The 25,938-nt window shown below is 47.1% G+C and overlaps 1 protein-coding gene across 4 annotated transcripts in view; it reads left to right on the top strand.

Annotated features, from left to right (window-relative positions):
- The window catches only part of DNAAF9 (dynein axonemal assembly factor 9), a 164,107-nt gene that overhangs the window by 118,484 nt on the left and 19,685 nt on the right, over positions 1-25,938 (top strand). For all 4 annotated transcript variants that reach the window (XM_071079596.1, XM_071079595.1, XM_011741278.3 and 1 more), the window contains 5 exons: positions 2,275-2,363; positions 4,588-4,746; positions 11,555-11,680; positions 14,364-14,401; positions 25,388-25,523. In XM_071079596.1, the coding sequence (XP_070935697.1) occupies positions 2,275-2,363; positions 4,588-4,746; positions 11,555-11,680; positions 14,364-14,401; positions 25,388-25,523 (548 nt within the window). The remainder of the gene's footprint in view (positions 1-2,274; positions 2,364-4,587; positions 4,747-11,554; positions 11,681-14,363; positions 14,402-25,387; positions 25,524-25,938) is intronic.

Genomic DNA, 25,938 nt, shown 5'->3' with positions numbered 1-25,938 from the left:
ACAAAAATTAGCCAGGCGTGGTGGCAGGTGCCTGTAGTCCCAGCTCCTTGGGAGGCCAAGACAGGAGAGTTGCATGAACCCAGGAAGCAGAGGTTGTAGTAAGCTGAGATCGCACCACTGCACTCCAGCCTGGGCAATGGAGCGAGACTCCATCTGAAAAAAAAAAAAATGGTGCTTTTGGACTGGCCTTAAAGTAAAAACATGTCTGGCTTTACGTACATGTGCTGTGATTTGAGGGGCTGAGACCTGGGCACTGAGGAATAGGAACGAAGACGGGGAAAGCTGGATGGGAGGAGGATAAACATGGAGTACTGCCTGAGGGGTAGAAAGGGGTACGGTGTGGAGGCCCTGGTCAGAGGGAACAAGAGACAGCTTCTGGGTCCTACAAAAGAAGAGGGATTCACGGCCATCTTCCCTGTGCTGGTGTGGGTAGCTCAAGTGATGAGTGCTTCCAGGCTTAGCTTTAGCATATTTGTGACTGGGCCTGTCCCAGTGAGTCTTGTGTATTGTGAAATAAAACTTACAGGCTGGGCATGGTGGCTCACGCCTGTAATCCCAGCACTTTGGGAGGCCAAGGCGGGTGGATCACAAGGTCAAGAGATCGAGACCATCCTGGCCAACATGGTGAAACCCCGTCTGTACTAAAAATACAAAAAATTAGCTGGGCATGGTGGTCGGCACCTGTAGTTCCAGCTACTCAGGAGGCTGAGGCAGGAGAATCACTTGAACCCGGGAGGCGGAGGTTGTAGTGAGCCAAAATTGCACACTGCACTCCAGCCTGACAGCAGAGGGAGACTCCGTCTCAAAAAAAAGAAAAAAAACTTACAGAGGCACTTGCCATGCCAAGTCATTTACATAGACCTCCCTCGGTGATTACATGATTCCTGTCCTCACCTGCCTGATGGCTCCTTTTTCAGTGAATTTCTTTTTTTTTTTTTGAGACAGAGTCTTGCTCTGTCACCCAGGCTGGGGTGCGGTGGCCGGATCTCAGCTCACTGCAAGCTCCGCCTCCCGGGTTTAGACCATTCTCCTGCCTCAGCCTCCTGAGTAGCTGGGACTACAGGCGCCCGCCACCTCGCCCGGCTAGTTTTTTTTTTTTGTATTTTTTAGTAGAGACAGGGTTTCACCGTGTTAGCCAGGATGGTCTCGATCCCCTGACCTCGTGATCCACCCGTCTTGGCCTCCCAAAGTGCTGGGATTACAGGCTTGAGCCACCGCGCCCGGCCTTCAGTGAATTTCTTAAGTTGCTTTGGAATATCTACCTGAAAGGGGACCTGTTTTCCCGTGGGTGTATAATAAAGTTAGGACAGTTCAGCCTGGCCACTCTTCTCCTCTTCTAGAATCACAAGTGCTTCACACACACAGTGAGTTAAGACAGCCCTGGTCGGCCAGACGCGGCGGCTCACGCCTGTAAGTCCAGCACTTTGGGAGGCGAAGGTCAGTGGATCACCCGAGGTCAGGAGTTTGAGGCCAGTCTGGCCAACATGGTGAAACCCCGTCTCTACTAAAAATACAAAAATGAGCCAGGTGTGGTGGCACATATCTGTAATCCCAGCTACTTGGGAGGCTGAGGCAGAAGAATCTCTTGAACCCAGGAGGTGGACGTTGTAGTAAGCTGAGATCACACCACGGCACTTCAGCCTGGGCAACAGAGTGAGACTGCATCTCAAAAAAAAAAAAAACGAAAAACAAAAAAAACTTAGCCCTGCTTAGCCCTGACCAAATTTGACTTAGAGGGCACAGGCAACCAGGCAGAAGCATCCCCAGCACCACTCTCCTGTCCTCTGCCCTAGTTTACCACACCAGTGTAGCCTGGGGCATTTTTGTCCCAGACCTCCTTTCTGCCCAGTGTTTTCCTAAGAAATGTTACTACTGGGAAAAAAGTCATAATATGCCTGAATGTCTGCGTTACAGAAGAGATGTGGTCTCAAGCAGGTAGGTCCTTTAATGCATTGTATTTTAACTAATCTATTCACAATCTGCTCTAATTAGTGTTACTACTCTAGTAAAAATTAGACTAGTAACACTACATTTTATATGGTATTTGCTACGTGCCAAGCACTGTTCTAAACACTTTGCTTATGTTAACCCAGTTAATCCTCACACCCACTTTATAATGTAGGTTCTGTCATTGGCCAAAGGTCACAGAGTTAGTGAGAGGTCATACTGAGGTTCAGACCCACAATGCTTGGCACCAGAAGTCAGTTCTCTTAACCTCTTCTTACACAATGCAATGCAGTTGAATTGCAAACCCATGACTTTTTCTTCATGTAGGTAATTATCAGCATTGTAACCGGCCTCCCAGGCTGTCACGCTAGCGAGCTCTGTGCTTTTCTGGTCACTCTGCATAAAGAATATGGCAGGTTAGTATGGCTGCTGCCTTTGCTGTGGGGAAAGGGATTCTAACTTGGGCCTGCCTAGGCATTGGAAAACCTTAGACATGTGCTGGCCTTGGTGGGACTGGTATCAGCACGGTAGTCAGCCATTCATTTAATGCTCTACTGAGCACTTCCTGTATGCCAGGCACTGGTCTGAGTATGAGAGAATACATCGATGAACAAACAGACAAGAAAATCTCTGCCCTTAATGGAGCTTACATTCTAGTTTGGGAAGACAGACAGATAAGGAAAAGTATATTAACTTGTGAAAAGTTCTATGAAGAAAATGAAGCAGGGAAGGGGCCGGGTTCTGTGGCTCACACCTGTAATCCCAGCACTTTGGGAGGCAAAAGTGGGTGGATCGCCTGAGCCCAGGAATTTGAGACCAGCCTTGGCAACATGGTGAAACCTACAAAAATTAGCCGAATTTGGTGGCACGCATCTATAGTCCCAGCTACTCAGGAGGCTAAGGTGGGAGAATCACTTGAACCCAGGAGGGCGAGGCTGCAGTGAGATGAGATTGTGCCACTGCATCCCAGCCTGGGCAACAGAGTGAGACTCTGATTAAAAAACAAAACAACAGAAAATAGAGCAGAGAAGGTTATAGGAAGTGCAGGGCTGGAAGTGGGGTTCCAGTTTTCTGTTTTGTTTTTGGAGATAGGGTCTCTCTCTGTCACCCAAACTTGGGTACAGTGGCACAATCATAGTTCGCTGTAGCCTCAAACTCCTGGGTTCAAATTATCCTCCCACCTAACCCTCCCAAGTAGGCAGGACTACAGGTGTGCACCATCACACCCAACTAATTTTTTAAAAATTTTTTGGAGATGGGGTTTTGCTGTGTTGTCCAGGCTGGTCTCAAACTCCTGAGCTCAAGTGATCCTCCCACCTCATTCTACAAAGTAGCTGAGATTACAGGCACATTCTACTGTGTGCCTTAGATTCCAGTTTGAAATTGGGTGGTCTGGGAAAACTTCACTAAGGAGGTGACATTTGAGCAAAGACTTTAAGGAATAAAACATGTGACTACTGGGGGAGAGCATTGTAGCAGCAGGTCAAGCAAGTGCAGAGGCCTGGGAGTGATCAGCAGGGAAATTCAGGGTCATAAAAACTTAGGAGCTGGTGGATGTGGTGATCCTTCCATGAGCACAAGGAGACTGCCTGAGTTCAGATGCAGCTGGAACAGGTTGGCCCAGGTGAAATCAGGAAAATCATTCATCCTTCACTTCTACCTGGCTGTCAGATTACTAAACAACCTTTGCTGATTGAACCAGGTGTTTAATATCTAGTCAGCCTACCCCAAAGTAAGGCATCCTGCAGGAGGCCATAAAGAAATTTAGAAGCCTGAAATTGCATAGAGTCAGCAGTTTAGGATGGGATATTATGGGGAATGGGGAGGCAAATTATAGAGTGATGTTCAGGAAATATGGGACCTCATTTATTAAGTACTAAATGTCTAACCAGTTCCTCGTGTCTAGTGTTTTTGTTCTATAAACATTCTGAATTATTCACCCTGCCCATTTCTTTTTTTTTTTTTTTTTTTTTTGAGATGGAGTTTCACTCTTGTTGCCCAGGCTGGAGTGCAAGTGGTGTGATCTTGGCTCACTGCAGCACCCGCCTCCTGGGTTCAAGCGATTCTCCTGCCTCAGCCTCCCAAGTAGCTGGGATTACAAGCATGCGCCACTACACCCTGCCCATTTTGTATTTTTAGTAGAGATAGGGTTTCTCCAAGACCAGTTGATCAGGCTGGTCTTGAACTCCCGACTTCAGGTGATCCGCCCGCCTCGGCCTCCCAAAGTGCTGGGATTACAGGCATGAGCCACCATGCCCGGCCAGCCCTGCCCATTTTCTTACTCTTAGCAAGAGACTAACTGAAGCCATCTTTTGCATGGTCCTTCAGAAAGTGACTGCCTGGTCAGAAGGAGTCTTTCTTACCTCTGATGTCTGTTGGTCAAGTACTTACCTGACCATTTTCCCTGTGGCAAGGGGTTTCCTATCAAAAGCCCCAGTGACAGTGGTTTCAGGATACTGGGCTTCCAACCCATCCAGTGCCCTCTGCCTTTTTTCTGTGAGGCCAGGATGGCTTTCTCCTGAATGGATTCACTGGGCAGAATGGCTTTAGGAGTCATGGTCACATTTGAATCCATGGCTGAACATATGGGGCCAGGTCATCAGGTGGCCCCCATTCTGAGGTTACATTTTCCCTTTCCAGATGGATGGTGTATCGCCAAATCATGGACAGTTCTGAATGTTTTCATGCTGCGCACTTCCAGAGATACCTTTCCAATGCCCTGGAGGCCCAGCAGAACCGCTCTGCCCGCCAGTCAGCCTACATCCGCAAGAAGACCAGACTGCTGGTGGTGTTACAAGGGTGAGCATTGGAAGTCTCCTGGGAACGGTCAAATCAGGGTGATGACCTTGCCATTACTCTTATTTTATGTGTAACAAACCTGAAGCACAGAACAGACTCCACATGCGTGAACAGTGTCTGCACTACAGGGAAACCTTAAGTGAGCAATGACCCTATGGCCTATAGGCTAATATAGCTTGCACACAAGTTTTAAGTTTGGATTTAACATCATCGTATCCCTACAAGGTGGGGATTTAGGGAACCTGGCAAGATTCACTGGTAATTCTTGGAACAGTAGTGGTCCCTAAGTCTTCCTTCATCATCTAAATAAGGGAGCTTCTTCTGTTTCAGTTCTCCCTCTTGTGGAATTGCAGAGATGACCCTTATACTCTGCAGGCTCCAGCTTCACCATGACATGGATGGCTGGCCCAGGAGAGTTTACTGGGACTTTGAGTGAGGTGTGGGAATATTCATGTTGGGTAAGAAGCTCCCCTTTCATGGCTGTGTGCAGAACTGTAATTATAGGCTGACTAGCTCATGAAGTCTCTGTAAGCATGATTATTGTGAGTTGCAACATGGGAGGGCAGGTTTGACAGAGCTTGTACCACTGTTCCAGGGGACCCTTGCTAAAAGGAGGTTCTCTTGACCTGTTCTAAGGCCTTTCAAGGAGGAGCCCTTCACAGACCCATTACCACCCCCGGCCCAGAGGGGAATGCGCAGTCAGGAAAACAGGAGCCGTGCTTTTCACTAGTGTAGTTATGGTTGGTAATAAAGAAGCTTTTGGCAGTTCTTGCAAAGTGCTTTTGTGCTATGTTAGTGTTTGCAATTGGCTAGTTGTTTCCAGTAAAGAATGGGTCCCAATCCAAAGCCCCTTTTCGTGTCCTGGCTGTGATAATGGAAATTGGAGGAAAGCTAGGAGGGTGGTACTGAGGAAGGAGACAGGTGGGACAGTGTACCCCAGCAGGCCAGCTTTCCCTTTCAAGCGTCGTTCTCACACCTTGCCTCCAGCTTCCCTTCTTTCAGCCCTTTTGTCCTGCTTGTGGGCTGAGGTCCTAGAAACCAGAGGAAGAGTCTGGGGTTGAAACTACTTGTTTTCTTTTGGTTTTCCATTGTTTCTATTCGTCAAAGGAATGGGTTGGCCCATCTACTTCACCTCCTGCTCCCACCAGTTGAGAGTCACTGAGGGTGTGGAGCTGCAGATGAATTCAGCAGCTTGACAATGTGTAGTTGAGGTCATTTCCATCTTCTGTCTCTTCAGAGAGCATCACTGACTTCTTGTCTCTGACTTTACAAGTCTGCAAAAGTGTCAGCTTTCCTGGCTGCTTCTAAACTACAGTGTTAGTGTGACCAGCCCACTCTTAAACTGCAAACCCAGCCTTTGCCCCATCACAGCCCCAGGATATGGGGACCTCTAGTCAATTTCCTAGAGGACTCCAGTCAGAATACCAGCTAAATGCTGTGGCTCTTCACTAAGACACTTTTCTTACCAGCTGGGCCCATGTAGCACCCTCCTTTATAGCATGTCCATTGTCTTGGGACTGGGCCTTCATGCCCATTATTTAGGTTGTTGGTGATGGGAGATCCTAGATGCTTCTCATATTAAGAATTGTATTCCTTGAATATGGCTTTATTTGCTTTCTTTCTTTTTTTTTTCCTTTTTTTTTTTTTTTGAAATGGAGTCTTGCTCTGTCACCCAGGCTGGAGTGCAGTGGCTCAATCTCAGCTCACTGCAACCTCCACCTCCCAAGTTCAAGCAATACTCCCACCTCAGCCTCCCAAGTAGCTGGAATTACAGGCACACGCCACCACACCCGGCTAATTTTTGTATTTTTTAGTAGAGATCGGATTTCACTATGTTGGCCAGGCTGGTCTCGAACTCCTGACCTCAGGTGATCCACCCGCCTCAGCCTCCCAAAGTGCTGGGATTACAGGCGTGAGCCACCGCTCCTGGCCTTTTTTTTTTTTTTTTTTTTTTGAGTTGGAGTCTCGCTCTGTCGTCCAGGCTGGAGTGCAATGGCACAATCTTGGCTCACTACAACCCCCGCCTCCCGGGTTCAAGCAGTTCTCGTGCCTCAACCTCCCAAGTGGCTGGGATTACAGGCACTCACCACCACACCTGGCTAATTTTTGTATTTTTAGTAGAGATGGGGTTTCACCATCTTGGTTAGGCTGGTCTTGAACTCCTGACCTCACGTGTTCCACCTCCCTTGGCCTCCCAGAGTGCTGGGATTATAGGTGTGAGCCACCATGCCCAGTTTCTGGCCTTTGTTTTTAGAGATGGGTCTCCCTATGTTGCCCAGGCTGGTCTTGAACTCTTGAACTCAAGCAATCTTTGCACCTCAGCCTCCCAAAGTGTTGAGATTATGGGTGTGAGCCACCAAGCCCGGCCTGGCTTTATTTTCATTTATAGCATTATTTGGGGAAACTTGTAATATGGGACAGAGATTTCTTTAGCCCTTAGAGTGGCCTGATGCCACTCAATTTAGTGAAGTGGTGGGGCGATAGACGTAAACTTTTCAAGTGGAACTGTTAGTTGTTGTTTTAAAAATTGAATTTATGTATTTTAAAATGACAAAGTTTTAGAAATGGAGGACAGATGAGTGATTGACAGGGGTCAGAATGGGAGTGGAGAGCAGGAGGGAGGTGGGCGTGTTTATAAAAGGGCAACACAAGGGATCCTTGTGTGTTGGAACTGTTTAGTATCCTGACTATGGTGATGGATATAAGAACCTACACAGGTGGTAAAATTGAATAGAACTTAATACACACACACGTACACACACAAATATAAGTAAAACTGGAAAAATCTGAATTTTAAAAAATTAATTTTAGAGAATTTGAGGAGCTGTATTTATTTATACCCTGGAATATTATAAAATCATTCTTTAAAATTATCTACATTAAAAACAAAATTTGAAATTAATTAATGTAAAAACTTGTGCCCATTCAGATTGTAGGCTTAAATTGCAAACATAAGACTGTGCCCAAAGGAGACTTGAATAGATTATCTGTTGTTTCAAAGAAAAGAAAGTTAAGGTCCTGCTGGGTTTTTGTTTTGTTTTTATTTTTAATAAAGAAAATACTGGCCGGGCGCGGTGGCTCAAGCCTGTAATCCCAGCACTTTGGGAGGCCGAGACGGGCAGATCACGAGGTCAGGAGATTGAGACCATCCTGGCTGACACGGTGAAACCCCGTCTCTACTAAAAAATACAAAAAACTAGCCGGGCGTGGTGGCGGGCGCCTGTAGTCCCAGCTGCTCGGGAGGCTGAGGCAGGAGAATGGCGTGAACCCGGGAGGCGGAGCTTGCAGTGAGCTGAGATCCGGCCACTGCACTCCAGCCTGGGCGGCAGAGCAAGGCTCCGTCTCAAAAAAAAAAAAAAAAAAAAAAAAAAGAAAATACTGACAGGAAGCAAACATGAAGAGACAGTTTTTTGCCCTCATCATACAGTTGGGTTAGTTTAGCCCAGGTGGTCTAGTACAAGCTCTAGCCCGGGCGCCATGGCTCACACCTATATCCCAACACTTTGGGAGGACAAGGTGGGTGAATCACTTGAGCTCAGGAGTTTTTTTTGTTTTTTTTTTTTTTTTGAGACGGAGTCTCGCTCTGTCGCCCAGGCTGGAGTGCAGTGGCGCGATCTCGGCTCACTGCAAGCTCCGCCTCCTGGGTTTACGCCATTCTCCTGCCTCAGCCTCCTGAGTAGCTGGGACTACAGGCGCCCGCCACCGCGCCCGGCTAATTTTTTGTATTTTTAGTAGAGACAGGGTTTCACCGTGGTCTCGATCTCCTGACCTTGTGATCCGCCCTCCTCGGCCTCCCAAAGTGCTGGGATTACAGGCGTGAGCCACCGCGCCCGGCCGAGTTCAGGAGTTTGAGAGCAGCCTGAGCAACATGATGAAACCCTGTCTCTACCAAAAATACAAAAAATTAGGTGGGTGTGGTGGTGCACACCTGTGGTCCCAGCTACTCAGGAGGCTGAGGCAGGAGGATCGCTTGAGCCTGGGTGGCAGAGTTTGCGGTGAGCTGTGACCCTGCCACTGCACTCCAGCCTGGGCGACAGAGCAAGACTCTGTCTCAAAAAAAAAAAAAAAAAAAGGCTCTAGTAACTTGAGTGTGGTGATTCCTTCTGGGTGAGGGGTGCTCTTTCTGTCTGGAGCCCTCACCCAGGATGATTATGGGGCTGGGGAGGAAGGGAGGTTCTAGCAGGGATTCCCCTAATGGATAGAGTGAATGGCTCAGGGCCTTCTCTCTTGGGGCAGTGCCCAGATGCAGAGGCCTCATCAGGGAGACAGGAGCCTGTTTTTTACTGTAACCTTTTTCCATTAAAATCAATGAAAATTAATTGCCGGGCGCGGTGGCTCAAGCCTGTAATCCCAGCACTTTGGGAGGCCGAGACGGGCGGATCACGAGGTCAGGAGATCGAGACCATCCTGGCTAACACGGTGAAACCCCGTCTCTACTAAAAAAAAAATACAAAAAACTAGCCGGGCGAGGTGGCGGACGCCTGTAGTCCCAGCTACTCGGGAGGCTGAGGCGGGAGATTGGCGTGAACCCAGGAGGCGGAGCTTGCAGTGAGCTGAGATCCAGCCACTGCACTCCAGCCTGGGTGACAGAGCAAGACTCCGTCTCAAAAAAAATAAAATAAAAAAAATAAAGTCAATGAAAATTAATGAAATGCTCTGAAAACCTAGAAATTCCACAGCCACCCTCTCTAAGGGAAATCCTGTTACATTAAAATGACTCCTCAAGCATGACTTGTGAATCCTTTTTAGTTGTTCTTTGCTCCCCTAAGAAATGAGTCTGTACTGCTTACACTGAAGTCTCCCGTAGGCTGTTTTATGTTTGCAATTTAAGCCTACAGTTTGAATGAGCACGTTTCACATTAACCATAAGAGTTAAATCCATTAACTCCATTAAACACCACCAGAGAGGGATGTGGGACAGCATGCACATGCCAGCCCTGCTTACCAGGCGTGCTTCTATATGGGCCTGGCAGTGCATGTTGTGGATTGGACTCTCCTGGCATCCAGGCCCAGCCAGGCACTCAGTGGAAAGAGCCCCATGTGGTCATAAACACATGCCCAGGTAGGGGGAGAAGCCCTGAAGAAGAAAAGGCTGTGAGCAGAGGGCTGTCAGGCCCCCCTGGTGGAACTCTAGAACCTAGTACACCCCATTCTCTACTGAAGCCCTGCCAGCTGATCAGGACTCAGGAGAACCTGGGGTGGGGTGGGGTGGAGTATTGTAGTCTGCAGATAAAGCCAAGGGCCTTTTTACAGATGAGTTGTTCGTAGGAACTCAAGAACAACTCAAGCAGGCTGTACCTGTCCACACCACCACCACTGGCTTCCAAAGGGCTCAAACTAAACCAGGCCCATCTGATCAGACGGGCTGCCCATTAGGTTTGACTTTCTTCCATAGGAACAAACCTTTTGGTGATAGGCTGGATCAATCGGGAAAGAGTTCTCCTCTACTAGGTGAAGAGGCTAGGTCCCCCTCTTGAAGTGGCCAGGGGCCTGCTCAGGGTTGAACATCCAGTTTATTCACCTACCGTCCTTTAGGCAGCAGAGATTACAGTACCACCTGACATTCTTATTATGGAGACAGTAAAGAAATAAATGAGAAAATAAGGTATAAATAACTGCTGATTGGGGCTTTGAAGAAACTTGGAAGAGGAGGCAGAGAATGCCAAGAAGGGAGGGTTGCTGGATCACACCGGGTGTATGAAGTCAGAGGATGCCTCTCCATAAGATGCCTCCTGAGCAGAGACCTGAAGGGAGAGAGAACCACTTATGCAGATACCTGAGGAAAATAACATTCCAGGCAGGGGGGCAAAGAATGCAGAGGTAGAAGTATGCCTGGCATGTTCAGAAAAGAGCCAGGAAACCAAAGTAGCTGGATTAGGGAAAGGGAAGTGATAGTAGATGAAATTCTTCGCTGCTCCGTAGGGGGTCAGATCATAGAGGGCTGCCTGGCATATTGTAAGGACTTTGGCTTTCACACAGAGTGAGATGGAAGCCACCAGAGGGTTTTGAGCAGAGAAATGACATGATCTGACTCTGGGTTTAGCATATCCCTCTGGCATCTGTGTTGAAAACAGATCAGAGAGAGGCAAGGACAGAAGCAGCGACAGCTGGGAGGCTGATGGGGTGATCTAAGCAAGAGATTATAACAGTTTGGACCCAGTGGGAGTGTGGGGGTGTAAGCAGTGATCTCTTCTAGTTATATTTTGAAGACAGGAAAAAATGGAGTCAAAGGAGACCAAAAAAAAAAAAAATTATTTGAGCTTAGCATCTGAAAGAGTAGAGTCCATCTGCTGAAAGGGACAACGAGTTTGGAGTTTGGAGAGAGTTCCAGGCAGGAGATACCAATGTGAGCTGTATTTGACATGGATGAGTCTGCTGACCTGGATGGGTCCAGACACACTTCTTGCCTGTGTGTTCTGAGACGTGGGAAGGAGAGAAAGGAGCTACTAAAGAAAATAGGCAAGTGGCAGGAGCTCCTAACTTGATTAGAAAACAGGCCTAAGGACACTAGGTCCCACCCTTAGAGCTCCAGGGTCACCTGCCATCTTCCTTTTACCTCCAGAGCAGGGTGGTTCTTCCACTCACTATTGCATAGTTATGAGGACTAATGGAACTTGGGAATGTAGAAACACTGTAGATTCCAGGGGCTGCATGTCATGAAGTGGAGTGACACCAAGGGACTGTATTGCAGGCTCTTCCTTTTGGTTTTCTTTCCATCCTTGTTCAGTCAGCCATTCGGGATTCCCCTCTTCCTCCACTTTGCAATGCCAGTCAGTAAACTAATCATTCCTTTTTTTACCTTCTCCAGCTACACAGATGTTATTGATGTTGTCCAGGCCCTGCAGACCCACCCAGACTCAAATGTCAAGGCCTCCTTCACCATTGGTGCCATCACAGCATGTGTGGAGCCCATGAGTTGCTACATGGAGCACAGGTAGATACAGGATATGGTGTGTAAGTGTACTGAAAGTGATTTGTTTCCACCCACCAGAAGGAGACAGATCTTTTGGAATGCATTAGTCACCTTGTATGTAGTAAATGCTGTTCTTTTATTAGTGCTAGGTCCTCAATAGACCCCTTTGGACTTGTAGCCAAAGAAGAGAGAGGAATTATGGAAGACAAACTTAGCTTTTGTAAGGGAGAACTATTTCTGTTTAATAGTTAGTACATAGTAAGGACTTATGAAATATCTGCTAAATAAATGGGTGCTCCAACATGTATGTTCTAAATATTGTTGAAAAATAACTTAAGTCCAGGTGCAGTGGCTCATACCTGTAATCCCAGCACTTTGGGAGGCCAAGGCAGGCACATCACTTGAGGACGGGAGTTCGAGACCAGCCTGGCCAACCTGGCAAAATCCCATTTCTACTAAAAATACAAAAATTAATCAGGAGTGGTGGTGCACACCTGTAATCCCAGCTACTCAGGAGGCTGAGGCACAAAAATCGCTTGAACCCAGAAGGTGGAGGTTGCAGTGAGCCACGATCATGCCACTGCACCCCAGCCTGGGTGACAGAGCAAGCAAGACTCTGTCTCAAAAAAAAAATGTTTTTTATAAGGCATAAAAGGACTGAAGCTGAGTATATAATCTATTTAAATATAGAAATAAGGCTAAAATTGGGTGAACATGATTATGGAATATAAAAATTCAAGTAACAAAATCAGGCAGGGCACAGTGGCTCATGCCTGTAATCTCAGCACACTTGGAAGATGGAAGGTTGGAGGATGCTTGAGCCCAGGAGTTCAAGAGCAGCCTGGGTAACATAGCAAGACCCCGTCTCTGCCAAAAAATTAAATTAACCAGGTGTGGTAGTGAGCACCTGTAGTCCCAGCTACTTGGGAGGCTGAGGCTGGAGGATTGCGTGATGAGGCTGCAGTAAGCTGTGTTCATGCTATTGCACTCCAACCTGGGCAACAAAGTGAGACGCTATCTCAAAAAAGGGAGTTGACTTCTTTCGCCAACTGAACAGTTGCTCCATTGTTTAAAAAAATTTTTATTTTTTTTTTGAGATGGAATTTCACTCTTGTTGCCCGGGCTGGAGTGCAATGGTGGCATGATATCAGCTCACTGTAACCTCCACCTCCCAGGTTCAAGTGATTCTCTTGCCTCAGCCTCCCAAGTAGCTGGGATTACAGGCATGCACCACCATGCCCGGCTTATTTTTTGTATTTTTAGTAGAGACGCGGTTTCTCCATGTTGGTCAGGCTAGTCTCGAACTCCCAGCCTCAGATGATCTGCCCACCTCAGCCTCCAAAAGTATTGGGATTACAGGCTGTTTAAATTTTTTTAAGTAAAACTTTAAAAATTAAAATAAATAAAGGAATGCTTACTGTGTAGCAGCCTTCTGTGGACTGTGAGCACAGTGAAGTCAGTGAGTTCTGTTCTTGGGAGACTCTGGTGTGGCTGTATCTTCCCTTGTTCCAGCCCCTTTGACCCGCTTATAGCACATGGGTTTTCCTCCTTGGAATTCTTCAGAAACTATGAGGGAGTCAGGTAAGGGAACAGGATCCACAGCCCAACCTGGTATTCACCCAGCTCATCTACCAAATTTGGTTTCAAATGGTGTATGACTGACTGTTGTCAGAAATCAAATAAAATGATGAAGATTTGCTGCCACCAAGGAAATTCCAGGAGAGAAACTCCCCCAGCATTGGGAACATCATTAATACCTGCCAGCTAGACCAGCAGCCATTCAGAAGAGTGACTTCAGCCAGCATCCCAATTGTCAGGGAAGAAAACACAGGACCTCTGTGGTGCCAAACAGACTGGGTCCCTGCCTTAGCCCTGCTGCCTCCCAGCTGCCTGTGAGACACTGGGCAAACTTAGTGTGTTGAGCCATCCTAAACCCATGCCTTTCATCTATTAGATACCTGAGGCACAGAGAGGACAGGACGACAGAGCAAGATCACGTTCGTGAACTGCCTGCACAGTGCCTTGCTCACAGGAGGAACTCCATAAAAGGCAGCTATCCCCATTAGTGTTAGCTTTCTTCCGTGAGGCAGGCCTTATGATGTTTTAGGAGTTCTGAAGTCCTGTGAGAATATGAGTTTTTCTCTGGAGCCTACTGCAGTGCTACAGTTGTTAAGTAACTCACACTTTGGATCAGTCACCCCCACCTCCTGCTTCACTTGTAATTCAGTTTCCTGCTTTTCATTCACCTTCTGAGTTAAGAAGGAGATTAAAGGGCAATTGAGATTCTAGTGTGTACATAAAGAGAAGCATGGCAAAGTTGGTATTAAAGGCCCCTGGTAGAGTTAGATGAGTGTAATTCTTACTTTCCCTTGAAATATCCACTTTACTCAAAAACATACGTCTTTCAAAAAAGACCAGCTCTTTCTCCATCTCCCATAGACCAAAGAGCTGGTCCTGTCCCCAGTATCCCTCTTCAACATTCCACTTAGAATTGGCCATGTAGGGACTTTTGTGGGGCTCCTGGCATGGGGAGCTTTGACGGAAAGCTGTGAAGTCCCATGGGTATCCTTAATGCTCAGTGCTGCTGCCACTTGCCTCATCATGTGAGTCAGTTTGCTTGTCAGTGGTACTATTTGTGTGGGAAATAATCAGTGACAACTCTGAGATGAATGGTTTTTAAATATTTCCCCCTTCTTCCTCCTAGATTTCTCTTTCCTAAATGTCTTGACCAGTGTTCACAAGGTAAGTAATATGCTTTATTTCCAGCTTGCATACCTTGCAAGTTCAGTAGAATTCAGCAATAGACTTTCTTCATGCTCTTACCTACCATTCTGAAATCTAAAGCAAACAAAATTGGTCAGAAAAAACTTTGATATCTTTACTTTTACCATATTTGATAGGCACATTTCTTCTAAGAGCTTGTCTGTTTTTACTCTGTCGCCCAGGTTGGAGTGCAATGGCGTGGTCTCGGCTCACTGCAACCTCTGCCTCCCAGGTTCAAGTGATTCTCCTGCCTCAGTCTCCCAAGTAGCTGGGATTACAGGCGTACACCACCACACCCCGCTAATTTTTGTATTTTTAGTAGAGACAGGGTTTCACCATGTTGGCCAGGCTGGTCTCGAACTCCTGACCTCACAATCCGCCCGCCTCGACCTCCCAAAGTGCTGGGATTACAGGCATGAGCCACCACGCCTGGCCTGAACTTGTCTCTTATGGCAACAAATTGCCACAGTAATACCTCTCCTTGAGCTGGGCTTAAGTCCACCCTGGCATTCCAGCTAATATTAGTGGGCTGAGTAAGTATTCCTAGCCTCTGGATCAGCAAGATCTTGATTCACTTCTGCCCCAAGAGTGCCGAGTTTGGCCCAGCAGGACCTGTCTTTCTTAATACCCCCCACCCCCATGCACCCTGGAATTTTCCGCATTTCCTTGATAACATTGAGAAAAATTCACCCATCCTGCAGGTTGCATTCAACCTTGCAATGCCCTGCTACCTGGCAACCCTGGAATCAGCACTTTCTAGTCATATTATCTGTGATGTTTGGAGGTCCAGAATAAATTCTGAATTCCCTGCAGTGGTGATGAAATGCTCATTGTTATTAGGAGACCTGCCTGGGGTCTGGGCTTCCTGAGCTAGTCCAGCAAGCAGAAATCAGATGGAAGAAAACAACTCAGTGTCCCCAGCACAGTTTCCCCCTGCTGATCATACTGCTAGTCCACAGGGAGCGGAGACAACAGAGCATACCAAAGTTGTTGTCTTGGGAAACAGCTGAGCTCATGCTGCCCAGGGCAGGAGGCTGGTCCCTGAAGGGAGGAATATGTATATTGGGCTGCTGTGCCAGGTAGTCTCAGGTCCAGCTTTTAGAGGCCCCTGTTACTTTCTAGGCACTGCACCTCAGAAACAAGATGAAATGGAGGTTGGCTAGGTCCATCCACAGTATTCACCCCAGGTAGATTAAGGAGAGTTTGTGGAGGTTGGGTCAATAGGATCTGGTGACAGACTAGATGTGGAGCACGCATTGCAAAAAGAGGTATCTTGGATGACTCCTAGGTTTCTAGCTTAGGAGATTAGGAAGGTTGGTGGTACCTGTCTTTGAGATAGAAAGCACAGGAGAAAACATAGGTCCAGGAGATAACCAAGGAGGGCTGTCTCATCCTAAGATACATATTTGGAAGTCATGGTCAATGGCATAGACTGTAGTCAGCCAGTATCCAGGTGTAGAGCTGAAAAGATCAGAAGGCTAGAGATGGGGTGAGGGCGGAGGTTCCAGGACACCGGAAGAGAAGCAGGGAAGAGCATTGCCTGAGACATTGAGGAAGGAGAAAAAGAGATCCACAATGTCTAATGCTGCAGAGACTTTGAGGGAAGGACAGAGAAAAGCCCACTGGCTCTGCAAGTGAGAAGGACCCTGATGACCTGAGTAGGATGATCTGAGTGGAGAGGTGAGGGCTGAAGCCAGCTTCAAGTAGACCAGTGGCCAAGTGAGATACTGGAAGCCAGCAGGTGTGGGTGATACTCTAGAGTGCTTGGGGCTATAAAAAGGAAGATGGCAGGCCGGGCATGGTGGCTCACACCTGTAATCCCAGCACTTTTGGAGGCCGAGGCGGGCAGATCACGAGGTCAGGAGATCGAGACCATCCTGGCCAACATGGTGAAACCCCGTCTCTACTAAAAATACAAAAAAATTAGCTGGGCGTGGTGGCGGGCGTCTGTAGTCCCAGCTACTCGGGAGGCTGAGGCAGGAGAATGGCGTGAACCCAGGAGGCAGAGCTTGCAGTGAGCTGAGACTGGGCCACTGCACTCCAGCCTGGGCAACAGAGTGAGACTCTGTCTCAAAAAAAAAAAAAAGAAAGAAAGATGGCTGGAGGAGAATACTTCCAAGAATTGTCATTTCTGAATGATCGGCTCCTCCTTATTTGCTGACTGAGAAAGCCTGTGGACTGCAAGGAGATACTAGACTTGATAGAGGGGACCCCTGAGAAGGAAGGGGTGGGTCCAGAGATCAGACTGGAAGTGAAGATTGACTCAGAGAAGCAGTGTCCTCCTTGAGAAGAGCTTTAGTTGGAAGCATGTGAAGTTGAGGAAGTGTTTGCCTAGGGGGCAGTACTGGCCATCAGGTGTACCTAGGACTTGCTGACCTGTCCAGCCTCAGGCCCTGCCTTATTCTTGTAAATGCTGGAGCCTTCTTTTCCTTTCAGAGCCCCTTGTCGACCATGTGATGATTGGCACCCTAGTGCACCTCAGTTCCTTGGCATTCTCCCTCAGTGTCCCCCTTCTTTTTTGCATGAAGAACAAGCACAGGTGATGGGGCTTCTCTGGCAGAGAGCCTTGGAGAAGTGTTCTGTCTTCATCATCATTGAATCAGGGGCAGCCCTGGGCTTGTCTCACAAGAGGAAAGCCCCTTTTAGTCTGAACCCTTTGAGGCCAAAACAGACTGTGTTCTCTCTGGCACTTGGTAGGCATGTTTCATTTATACTACCTTCCAACTCATTGTGCAAAGACAATGTGTGTTAAACTCTGTGCTTGTGCAGAGCTAGGGGTGTGATCAGATGAGGGCTGATCACCTTCAGGTCACATATGCTGTTTTCGGAACTCCTCCAAGGGGGCTCATGGAGTGATGGTGCCTTGCTTCTGGGCCCATGGGACCCTGTGGACTGGCCTGACCAGATTTGCCGTGGACATGGGCTATCTGGGGAGGGAGGAGATAAAAGGCAAGTATTTCTTTTCTCTTAGGAGATTTGGTAGCTGGCTTGAAGGTGGGATCTGCCAGCAGTAGACAAACACTTGGTGTCCTAAGGGAGCATATTGCCTCCCTTTGCTCCTGTTCATGAGTCAGGCTACCTGATTCATAAGAGATTATTTTCCAGTTAGAAAAGGACTGTGTTGCAGCCCCAAGACAATGTGTGTTACAGAAATCAAAGGACTAAGAAACAACCTCAGTGCTTAAACAGCAAGCAAGACTCATTATAATGCTGGTGTGAAAGCAAAGTGGAGATACTTTACTGTCATGGCCTGCTTTTAAAAGCATCTGTAGATAGAAGAAGTCACCTTTGTTTTCTGCTGGGCTTCTGGAATGCTTTAGCCCAGACTGGGATGGTCAGCCAGACAATAGGGATGTTTCTCTGCTCTTGGGAATAGGATAGACCAGTCTGCCTGCTCGCTCACAGCCCAGACTGGTGAGACCTTGGCCAAATCTGGTTGTCCACTCCTTGATACAGAACAGAAGGAAGCTCCTGGCCCAAACAAGGTGGAACTGCTCACTGTGGCCTGTTCACCCTGTGCTCCAGATAACTGCTGTACCTGCCTCACAGATGGCATTTCCTCTTGGCAGCTGGCAGCTTACATAGTTGGCCTAAGGAATGCTGGGGATAATCCTCTTGCTTGTTTCCCTATAAAGCAAAGCCCCTTTTCTGTGCCCAGTTCCTGACCTAGAATCCCAGCCCCACAAGGTTTGTCCATATAGTACATGTGCAGCAGACAGGACTTTGTACAAGGTGTGTCTGTCAGAGACCCAGATCCCAGCCTTTTCTTGGGCGGGCCAGACCTGTGCTTGTGACCCTGGTGCACCACCACTCATATGGCCACATTTGCACTAGTCTGACTCCTTTGTTTCTTTTGCCCAAGAAGATACCCAGCAGAGTCCTAACATATTTATAGATCTTCCCTCAACCTTTGTTGGCTCTTCACTGCCAGACCCACCAGAGCTCTCCTTGCCTTCCACCCTGGGAATCTGGCAGGCCCTTTGTAGGATCTGGCTCCCACGTCTGCCATCTCTAGAATGTGCTGAGCCTTCTAAATCCTGCTTGCCTCCCCCACTGTGCCACATTTTGGGCTTGGCCTCCTGACTTCGCCTTACTCAGTTTCCAGAGGCCCCACTTTTTGTTGCCGCACCAGGGCATGGGATTCTGGCGTCAAGCTTTCCAGGCTGGCTTTGCTGCCTCATCTGCAGCCTCCACAGTGCACTGCAGAGTGACCTTTCCAAATGGCCATGCGAACACAGGTACCAAAGACTAGAGGCAGGGGGCCAGGGGTCCTGGAATCTGTCTTCAAACTGCTGTTTGCCCCTCATGTAAATCACCAGTGTTACCTTGCTTAGAGGTTTTTCTGACACTGTTTTAGGAATTTCGTCTTAATGTTAAAGCTTCTTAACAGAAAGGGTATGTGAGGAACCCTTTTAAAATGGAATAAACAAGATGTTGATGAATTCTTCATTTGAATTGGTTTAGTTATGTGCTGTTACCACAACTAAGTCATCCACAAAGACTTTGAGGATGGAGGTGGTGGTGGTGGTGGTGGTGGTTACAGAATATCTCTCTGTCACCCAGGCTGGAATGCAGTGGTGCAATCTCAGCTCACTGCAACCTTTTCCTCCCGGGTTCAAGCAATTCTCCTGCCTCAGCCTCCTGAGTAGCTGGGATTACAGGCGCGCACCACCACACCTGGCTAATTTTTGTATTTTTAGTAGAGAGAGGGTTTCACCATGTTGATCAGGCTGGTCTTGAACTCCTGACCTCGTGACCTGCCCACCTCGACCTCCCAAAGTGCTAGGATTACAGGCGTGAGTCACCGTGCCCGGCCAGAAGTTTTTTGTTTTTGTTTTTGTTTTTGTTTTGAGAGGAGTTTCACCTTTGTTGCCCAGGCAGGAGTGCCATGGCGTGATCTTGGCTCACCACAACCTCTGCCTCCCTGGTTCAAGCAATTCTCCTGCCTCAGTCTCCCAAGTAGCTGGGAATTATGGGCACCTGCCACCACGCCTAGCTAATTTTTTGTATTTTCAGTAGAGACAGGGTTTTACTGTATTGGCCAGGCTGGTCTCGAACTCCTGACCTCAGGTGATCCACCCGCCTCAGCCTCCCAAAGTGCTGGGATTACAGGCATTGAGCCACTGTGCCTGGATGAGGATAGAGGTTTTGAATGCTTAAGAAAAGTGAGCTGGGCGCAGTGGCTCACATCTGTATTCCCAGCACTTTGCGAGGCCAAGGCAGGTGAATCACTTGAGCTCAGGAGTTCAAAACCAGCCTGGGCAACATGGCGAAACCCTGTCTCTACAAAGAATACAAAAATTAGCTGGGTCTGGTAGCGCATTCCTGTAGTTCCAACTACTTAGGAGGCTAAAGTGGGAGGATCACTTGAGCCCCAGAAGTGGAGGTTGCAGTGAACCAAGATCATGCCATTGTACTCCAGCCTTGGGTACTAGAGCGAGACTCTGTCTCAAAAAAAAAAAGAAAACGTGATTCTGTATATTCCTGTATATTTGTATTTGCATGCTTAGACCATCTGAGGAAGTATACCCAAACACTAGTTATCAGTGGTTGCCTCCCAGAGGAGAACAAGCCCCAGGAGGAGGAGGGAGGAAGAAAAAAAAAAATTTTTTTTTTTTTTTTTTTTTAAGATGGAGTCTCACTCTGTCCCCCAGACTGGAGTGCAGTGGTGCAATCTTGGCTCATTGCAAGCTCCGCCTCCAGAGTTCACGCCATTCTCCAGCCTCAGCCTCCCGAGTAGCTGGGACTACAGGCAGTCACCACCATACCCGGCTAATTTTTTGTATATTTAGTAGAGACGGGGTTTCACCGTGTTAGCCAGGATGGTCTCGATCTCCTGACCTCGTGATCCGCCCGCCTTGGCCTCCCAAAGTGCTGGGATTACAGGCATGAGCCACCATGCCCGGCCGAAATTTTTTACTTACAGATACCTAAGAAGAGTAGGTCTCATCTCTTGGAACCAAGCAATGGATCCAAAATGGTCCCTAAGCACTTAGGAAGCAGCTTCTGTGCTTAGTAGGCAAGCCCTAACTCCGGAGGCACATAGCTTAACCTTTGTGTGGGCCCTTTCCTCATTGTCACAAGCAACCAACCATTGGCATGCGCTCTCCTAAGCCCTGTTCCCTGGTCTTCAATGGAATGCATCCAGATGGATTTGTAAGGTTAGATTCAGTCTTGAAAGTTTTGGAACACTTTTTTCATAGGTGTTATTGGTAAGAGGAAGGAAGAGACTAGAGGCAGGGGGTCAGGGGTCCTGGAATCTGCCTTCAAACTATTCCTTGCCCTCGTCTAAACCATGAGTGTAGCAGCCTTGGCTTGTGGAAATTGTATGACTTAGTTTCCCAGTGGTTGATATAGCCAAGACCCAATGCCACAGCTGCTGTCTGACAGGCCCCTCAATGTACAGGGAGAAGTCTAATTCTCAGGCTGTTGCTCAGCTGACAGTGCCGATGGTGGTAGTGGTGGTGATGATAGATTGTATTTCATGGATTCTTACTCTCTGTAGGCCCTATGATAAGTCTAGGTTTTATTGATAACCTAGAGTGATGTGTTACGGTTCCTGTCTTACAGAGGAAGATATTTGGTTTCTGAGAGAAAGTAGAGCAATTTGTCTAGAATCACCCATTAGTAATTAGCGGAACTCAAAATTCAAACTCAGGTTCGCCTGGCTCTAAATGCCTTAATATTTACATTATGCTAGCTTTTCCCATAGAGGAAGAAGATAAATAGTATTAAGTCCAAGCCAGGCACAGTGGCTCACACCTGTAATCCCAGCACTTTGGGAGGCCGAGGCAGGTGGATCACCTGAGGTCAGGAGTTTAGGACCAGCCTGGCCAACATGGTAAAACCCCATCTCTACTAAAAATACAAAAGTGAGACGGGTACAGTGGCGTGCGCCTGTAATCCCAGGTACTCAGGAGGCTGAGGCAGGAGAATCGCTTAAACCCGGGAGGTGGAGGTTGCAACGAGCCGAGATCGTGCCATTGCACTCCAGCTTGGGCAACACAGTGAGACTAAAAAAAAAAAAGAATATAAGTCCTATGTTTTAAGTGCCATCTGTGTTATTCAAAAGAACTTTTTTTCATTTTTTTTTTTAGTTCAGAGAAGGGGAGAGAGCAGGGTGGCATGAGGGGAGGACTAGGATGGTAAGATGTTAAGAAAGATTTGAAGGAAGATGTAAACTTTACCAAAATTAAAAAGTAAAGGGGGTAAGTAGGGGGAAAAGGTGCAGAACAGTGTAATGTGCCACTACTTGTGGAAAAAATTATACTCAACACTTTTGTATATACTCAGCAGATCTTCTGGAAGAAGAGGTAAGAATCTGATAACTGCAGTTGCCTCCTGGGAAGGGAATTTAGGTGTCTGGAGAGGAAAGGAATTATTTTCTCTGTGAACCCTTCTGATATAAATTAGATGTTTGTCCCCTCCAAATCTCATGTTGAAACATAATCCCCAGTGTTGAAGGTGGGGCCTAGTGGGAGGTGTTTGGGTCATGGGGGCAGATCCCTCATGAATGGCTTGGTGCTGTCCTTGTGATAGTGAGTTCTTACTCTCTTACAGGAGACCTGGTTGTTTAAAGGAGTGTGGCACCTTCCCCACTCCTCCTTGCTCCTGCCCTCACCACTGTGATGTGCTGGCTTCCAGGCCTTCTACCATGATCTTAAGCTTCCTGAGGCCTCCCCAGAAGCGGATGCCAGCATCACACTTCCTGGAAAGCCTGCAGAACCTTTAGCCAATTAAGCCTCTTTTCTTTATAAATTAGCCTCAGGTTTTTCTTTACAGCAACCCCAAAATAGCCTAACACACTTTCTGTATGTTGCAAGTTTTGCCCTCAGTAACTGAATACATCTAATTTTTTTAACTAAACACTTGACTGAAGTAAACAGTATCAGTATAGAGAGTCTTCATTACTGAATGTTCATTACTTAGGATTCTGCAATTACAAGGTCACTTAGGAAAGCAGAAGTCTCCATAATTTAGAGATATTCACTTAAGAACTAATCGTTTATAAAACTACTCTCGCTGGGCACGGTGGCTCACGCCTGTGATCACAGCACTTTGGGAGGCCGAGGCAGGCGGATCACCTGAGGTTGGGAGTTTGAGACCAGTCTGACCAACATGGAGAAACCCCATCTCTACTAAAAAATACAGAATTAGCCCGGCATGGTAGTGGATGCCTGTAATCCCAGCTACTTGGGAGGCTGAGAGGCTGAGGCAAGGGAATCACTTGAACCCAGGAGGCAGAGGTTGTGGTGAGCCGAGATCGCACCATTGTACTCCAGCCTGGGCAACAAAAGGGAAATTCCATCTCAAAATAATAATAATAAATAATAATAAAACTACTCTGTATTAGTAAATGGGTTGGTGATGAGCATTGAATCTTTTTAAGTATAGAATTATAACACCTGTGAGAATTCTATTACAAAATAGAATATAAATGTTGAAAACCTATGTATGAAATTGTATTTTACAAAAAATTAGCAGAGGAGAGATACTCTTTACATCTTTCAGAATGGGAGATTAATAAAGTTTAAAGCTATTAAATCAAATTATAAAGGGTTAACTATATTCTTTAAAGATATAAAAGTGACCACTAGAGGAACTAAAATTGCTAATGAAGCTGGGTGCACTGGCTCACACCCGCCGGTAATCCCAGCACTTTAGAGGAGGCCAAGGTGTGAGGGTCACTTGAGCCCAGGAGTTTGAGACCAGCCTAGGCAACAAAATGAGACCCCGTGTCTAAAAAAAAATCAAAAAATTAGCCAAGCATGGTGGCTTACGCTCCTGTGGTCCCAGCTACACAGGAGGCTGAGGCAGAAGGATTGCTTGAGCCCAGGAGGTCAAGGCTTCAGTGAGCCACATTTAGGCTACTGTACTGTAGCCTGGGCGACAGAGCAATACACTGTCCCACAAAGAAAAAAAAAACACACAAATATAATATGTAGACTTCCTTTGGTTCCTAATTCAAAAATTATTAACTGTAAGAAAACATTTATAAGACAGAGAAATTTGAACACAGACTGGATTTTTTTTTTTTTTTTTTTTTTTTGAGACGGAGTCTCGCTCTGTCGCCCAGGCTGGAGTGCAGTGGCCGGATCTCAGCTCACTGCAAGTTCCGCCTCCCGGGTTACGCCATTCTCCTGCCTCAGCCTCCCGAGCAGCTGGGACTATAGGCGCCCGCCACCTCGCCCGGCTAGGTTTTTGTATTTTTTAGTAGAGACGGGGTTTCACCGTGTTAGCCAGGATGGTCTCGATCTCCTGACCTCGTGATCCGCCCGTCTCGGCCTCCCAAAGTGCTGGGATTACAGGCTTGAGCCACCGTACCCGGCCTGGATTTTTTTATATTAAGGAGTTCATTGTTAATATTTTTAGAGTCCTTATATTATGGAAATACATGTTGAAGTATTTTTGTTTGAAATAATTGAATGTCTGGGATTGACTTCAAAATCATACAGCAAGGGAGCTGGGGATGAGCTGGGTGGAGTGTAGATGAAATGCGATTAGCTGAGTGTTAGTAGTTCCTGAAACCAGGTGATGGGAGTTCATTCTGCTACTTTTCTAGTTGTGTATGTGTTTGAAATTTTCTACAATATTAAGAAGTACTGCTGGGCACGGTGGCTTACACCTGTAATCCCAGCACTTTGGGTGGCCGAGGTGGGCGGATCACGAGGTCTGGAGTTCAAGACCAGCCTGACCAACATGGAGAAACCCCATCTCTACTAAAAATACAAAATAAGTTGAGCATGGTGGCGTGCACCAGTAATCCCAGCTACTTGGGAGGCTGAGGCAGGAGAATTGCTTGAACCCAGGAGGTGGAGATTGTGGTGAGCTGAGATTGCAACATTGCACTCCAACCTGGGCAACAAGAGCTAAACTCAATCTCAAAAAAAAAAAAAGTAAATAAAAATTATTGAATAACAAAAATGCAAAATAAAAGATCTTATATATACACTCTGATTATAACTGTGTTAAAATAGGAATGAATATGGAAGGGGTATCATAATTATCTTGGAGTGGTGAAGTGTGGTACGTTTCCTGATTTCCAAATTCTCTGTGGTCCTGTGAATTTTACTTCTGTATTTTCACCAAAAGGTTGGTTGGGAGTGATCATGGCCCACCCTGCAACCTCTTGTTACATGGGCCACACTTTCTTACCACGTTACCATGTAAAATCTCTTAGCATTTATCTTGGAATCATGTGACTCCCTGTGCACAGTGTCTTGGCTGTGCACTCTTTGAGGATATAATGAATAGCCCTAATATATGGTGAGTTTTCGATAACTATATTCTGAACTGGTGAAGGTAAATGGCACCAGTTCCTGATGATGCTAAATACAGGGGATGTGGAAAGGCCCTTTGACTAAGAACTCCAAGTATCAGCCAGATATCAGAATTAAAATAATAGAGGAGGCCAGACGTGGTGGCTCACGCCTGTATTCCCAACACTTTGGGAGGCCAAGGTGGGCTGATCACCTGAGGTCAGGAGTTCGAGAGCAGCCTGGCCAACGTGGTGAAACCCCATCTCGACTAAAAATACAAAAACTAGCCAGGCATAGTGGCGGGTGCCTGTAATCCCAGCTACTCAAGAGGCTAAAGCAGAAGAATTGCTTGAACCCTGGAGGCAGAGGTTGCAGTGAGCTGAGACCACACCACTGCACTCCAGCCTGGGCGGCAGAGTGAGACACCGTCTTTTAAAAAAAAAAAAAAAAAAACAGATAGAGGAAGTTAGGAGGTTAGGAAGTAAGGCAGCTACAGACTTGAAACTGTTCATTCCAAGAGGTGGCAGTGCTGGGAAGCAGGAAGAGAATGATAGCTGTGTATGTTGGTGTTGGGATGTAAGGGTTGTCTCCATCAGGAGACTACTGGAAGGCATGATTAGGGGATGGAGCAAGGGTCCACGTTTGTGTGAGCCCTCACCCCTAACCAGGACTGTGAAGGCTAAACTGTCCTTGGTTTTATTCACAGGCCTGGTGAGTAACGTGGTATTCACCAGTCACACCACGGAGCAGCGGCACCCTCTCCTTGTTCAGCTGCAGAGCCTCATCAGGGCTGCCAATCCTGCCGCAGCCTTCATTCTTGCAGAAAATGGGATTGTCACCAGGTAATCTATACATTCACTCTGCAAGACCAGTTGCTTTCTCAGATACAGCACTCTGTCTGTGGCCCAGAGTCTTTCTACTGTATCTAAGACCTAAACATTTGGAGAAGTCAGTTTTTTAACCAGGTATGGTGGTACGCACCTATAGTCCCAGCTGCTCAGGAGGCTGAGGAGAGGGGATCACTTGAGTCCAGGAGTTGGAGGCTGCAGTGAGCTATGATTGTGTCACTGCATTCCACAGCCTGAGAGACAGAGCAAGACCCCATCTCTTAAAAAAAAAAAAAAAAGGCAGGCTGGGCACAATGGCTCATACCTGTCATCTCAGCATTTTGGGTGGCTGAGGTGGGAGGATCTTGAGTCAGGAGTTTGAGACCAGCCTGAACAATACAGTGATAACCCATCTCAAAAAAGAAACAAT

This window comes from Macaca nemestrina, chromosome 15 (genome assembly GCF_043159975.1).
Source record: "Macaca nemestrina isolate mMacNem1 chromosome 15, mMacNem.hap1, whole genome shotgun sequence".
NCBI classification, from domain to species: domain Eukaryota; kingdom Metazoa; phylum Chordata; class Mammalia; order Primates; family Cercopithecidae; genus Macaca; species Macaca nemestrina.
This window is presented reverse-complemented; position numbering and strand designations above follow the sequence as displayed.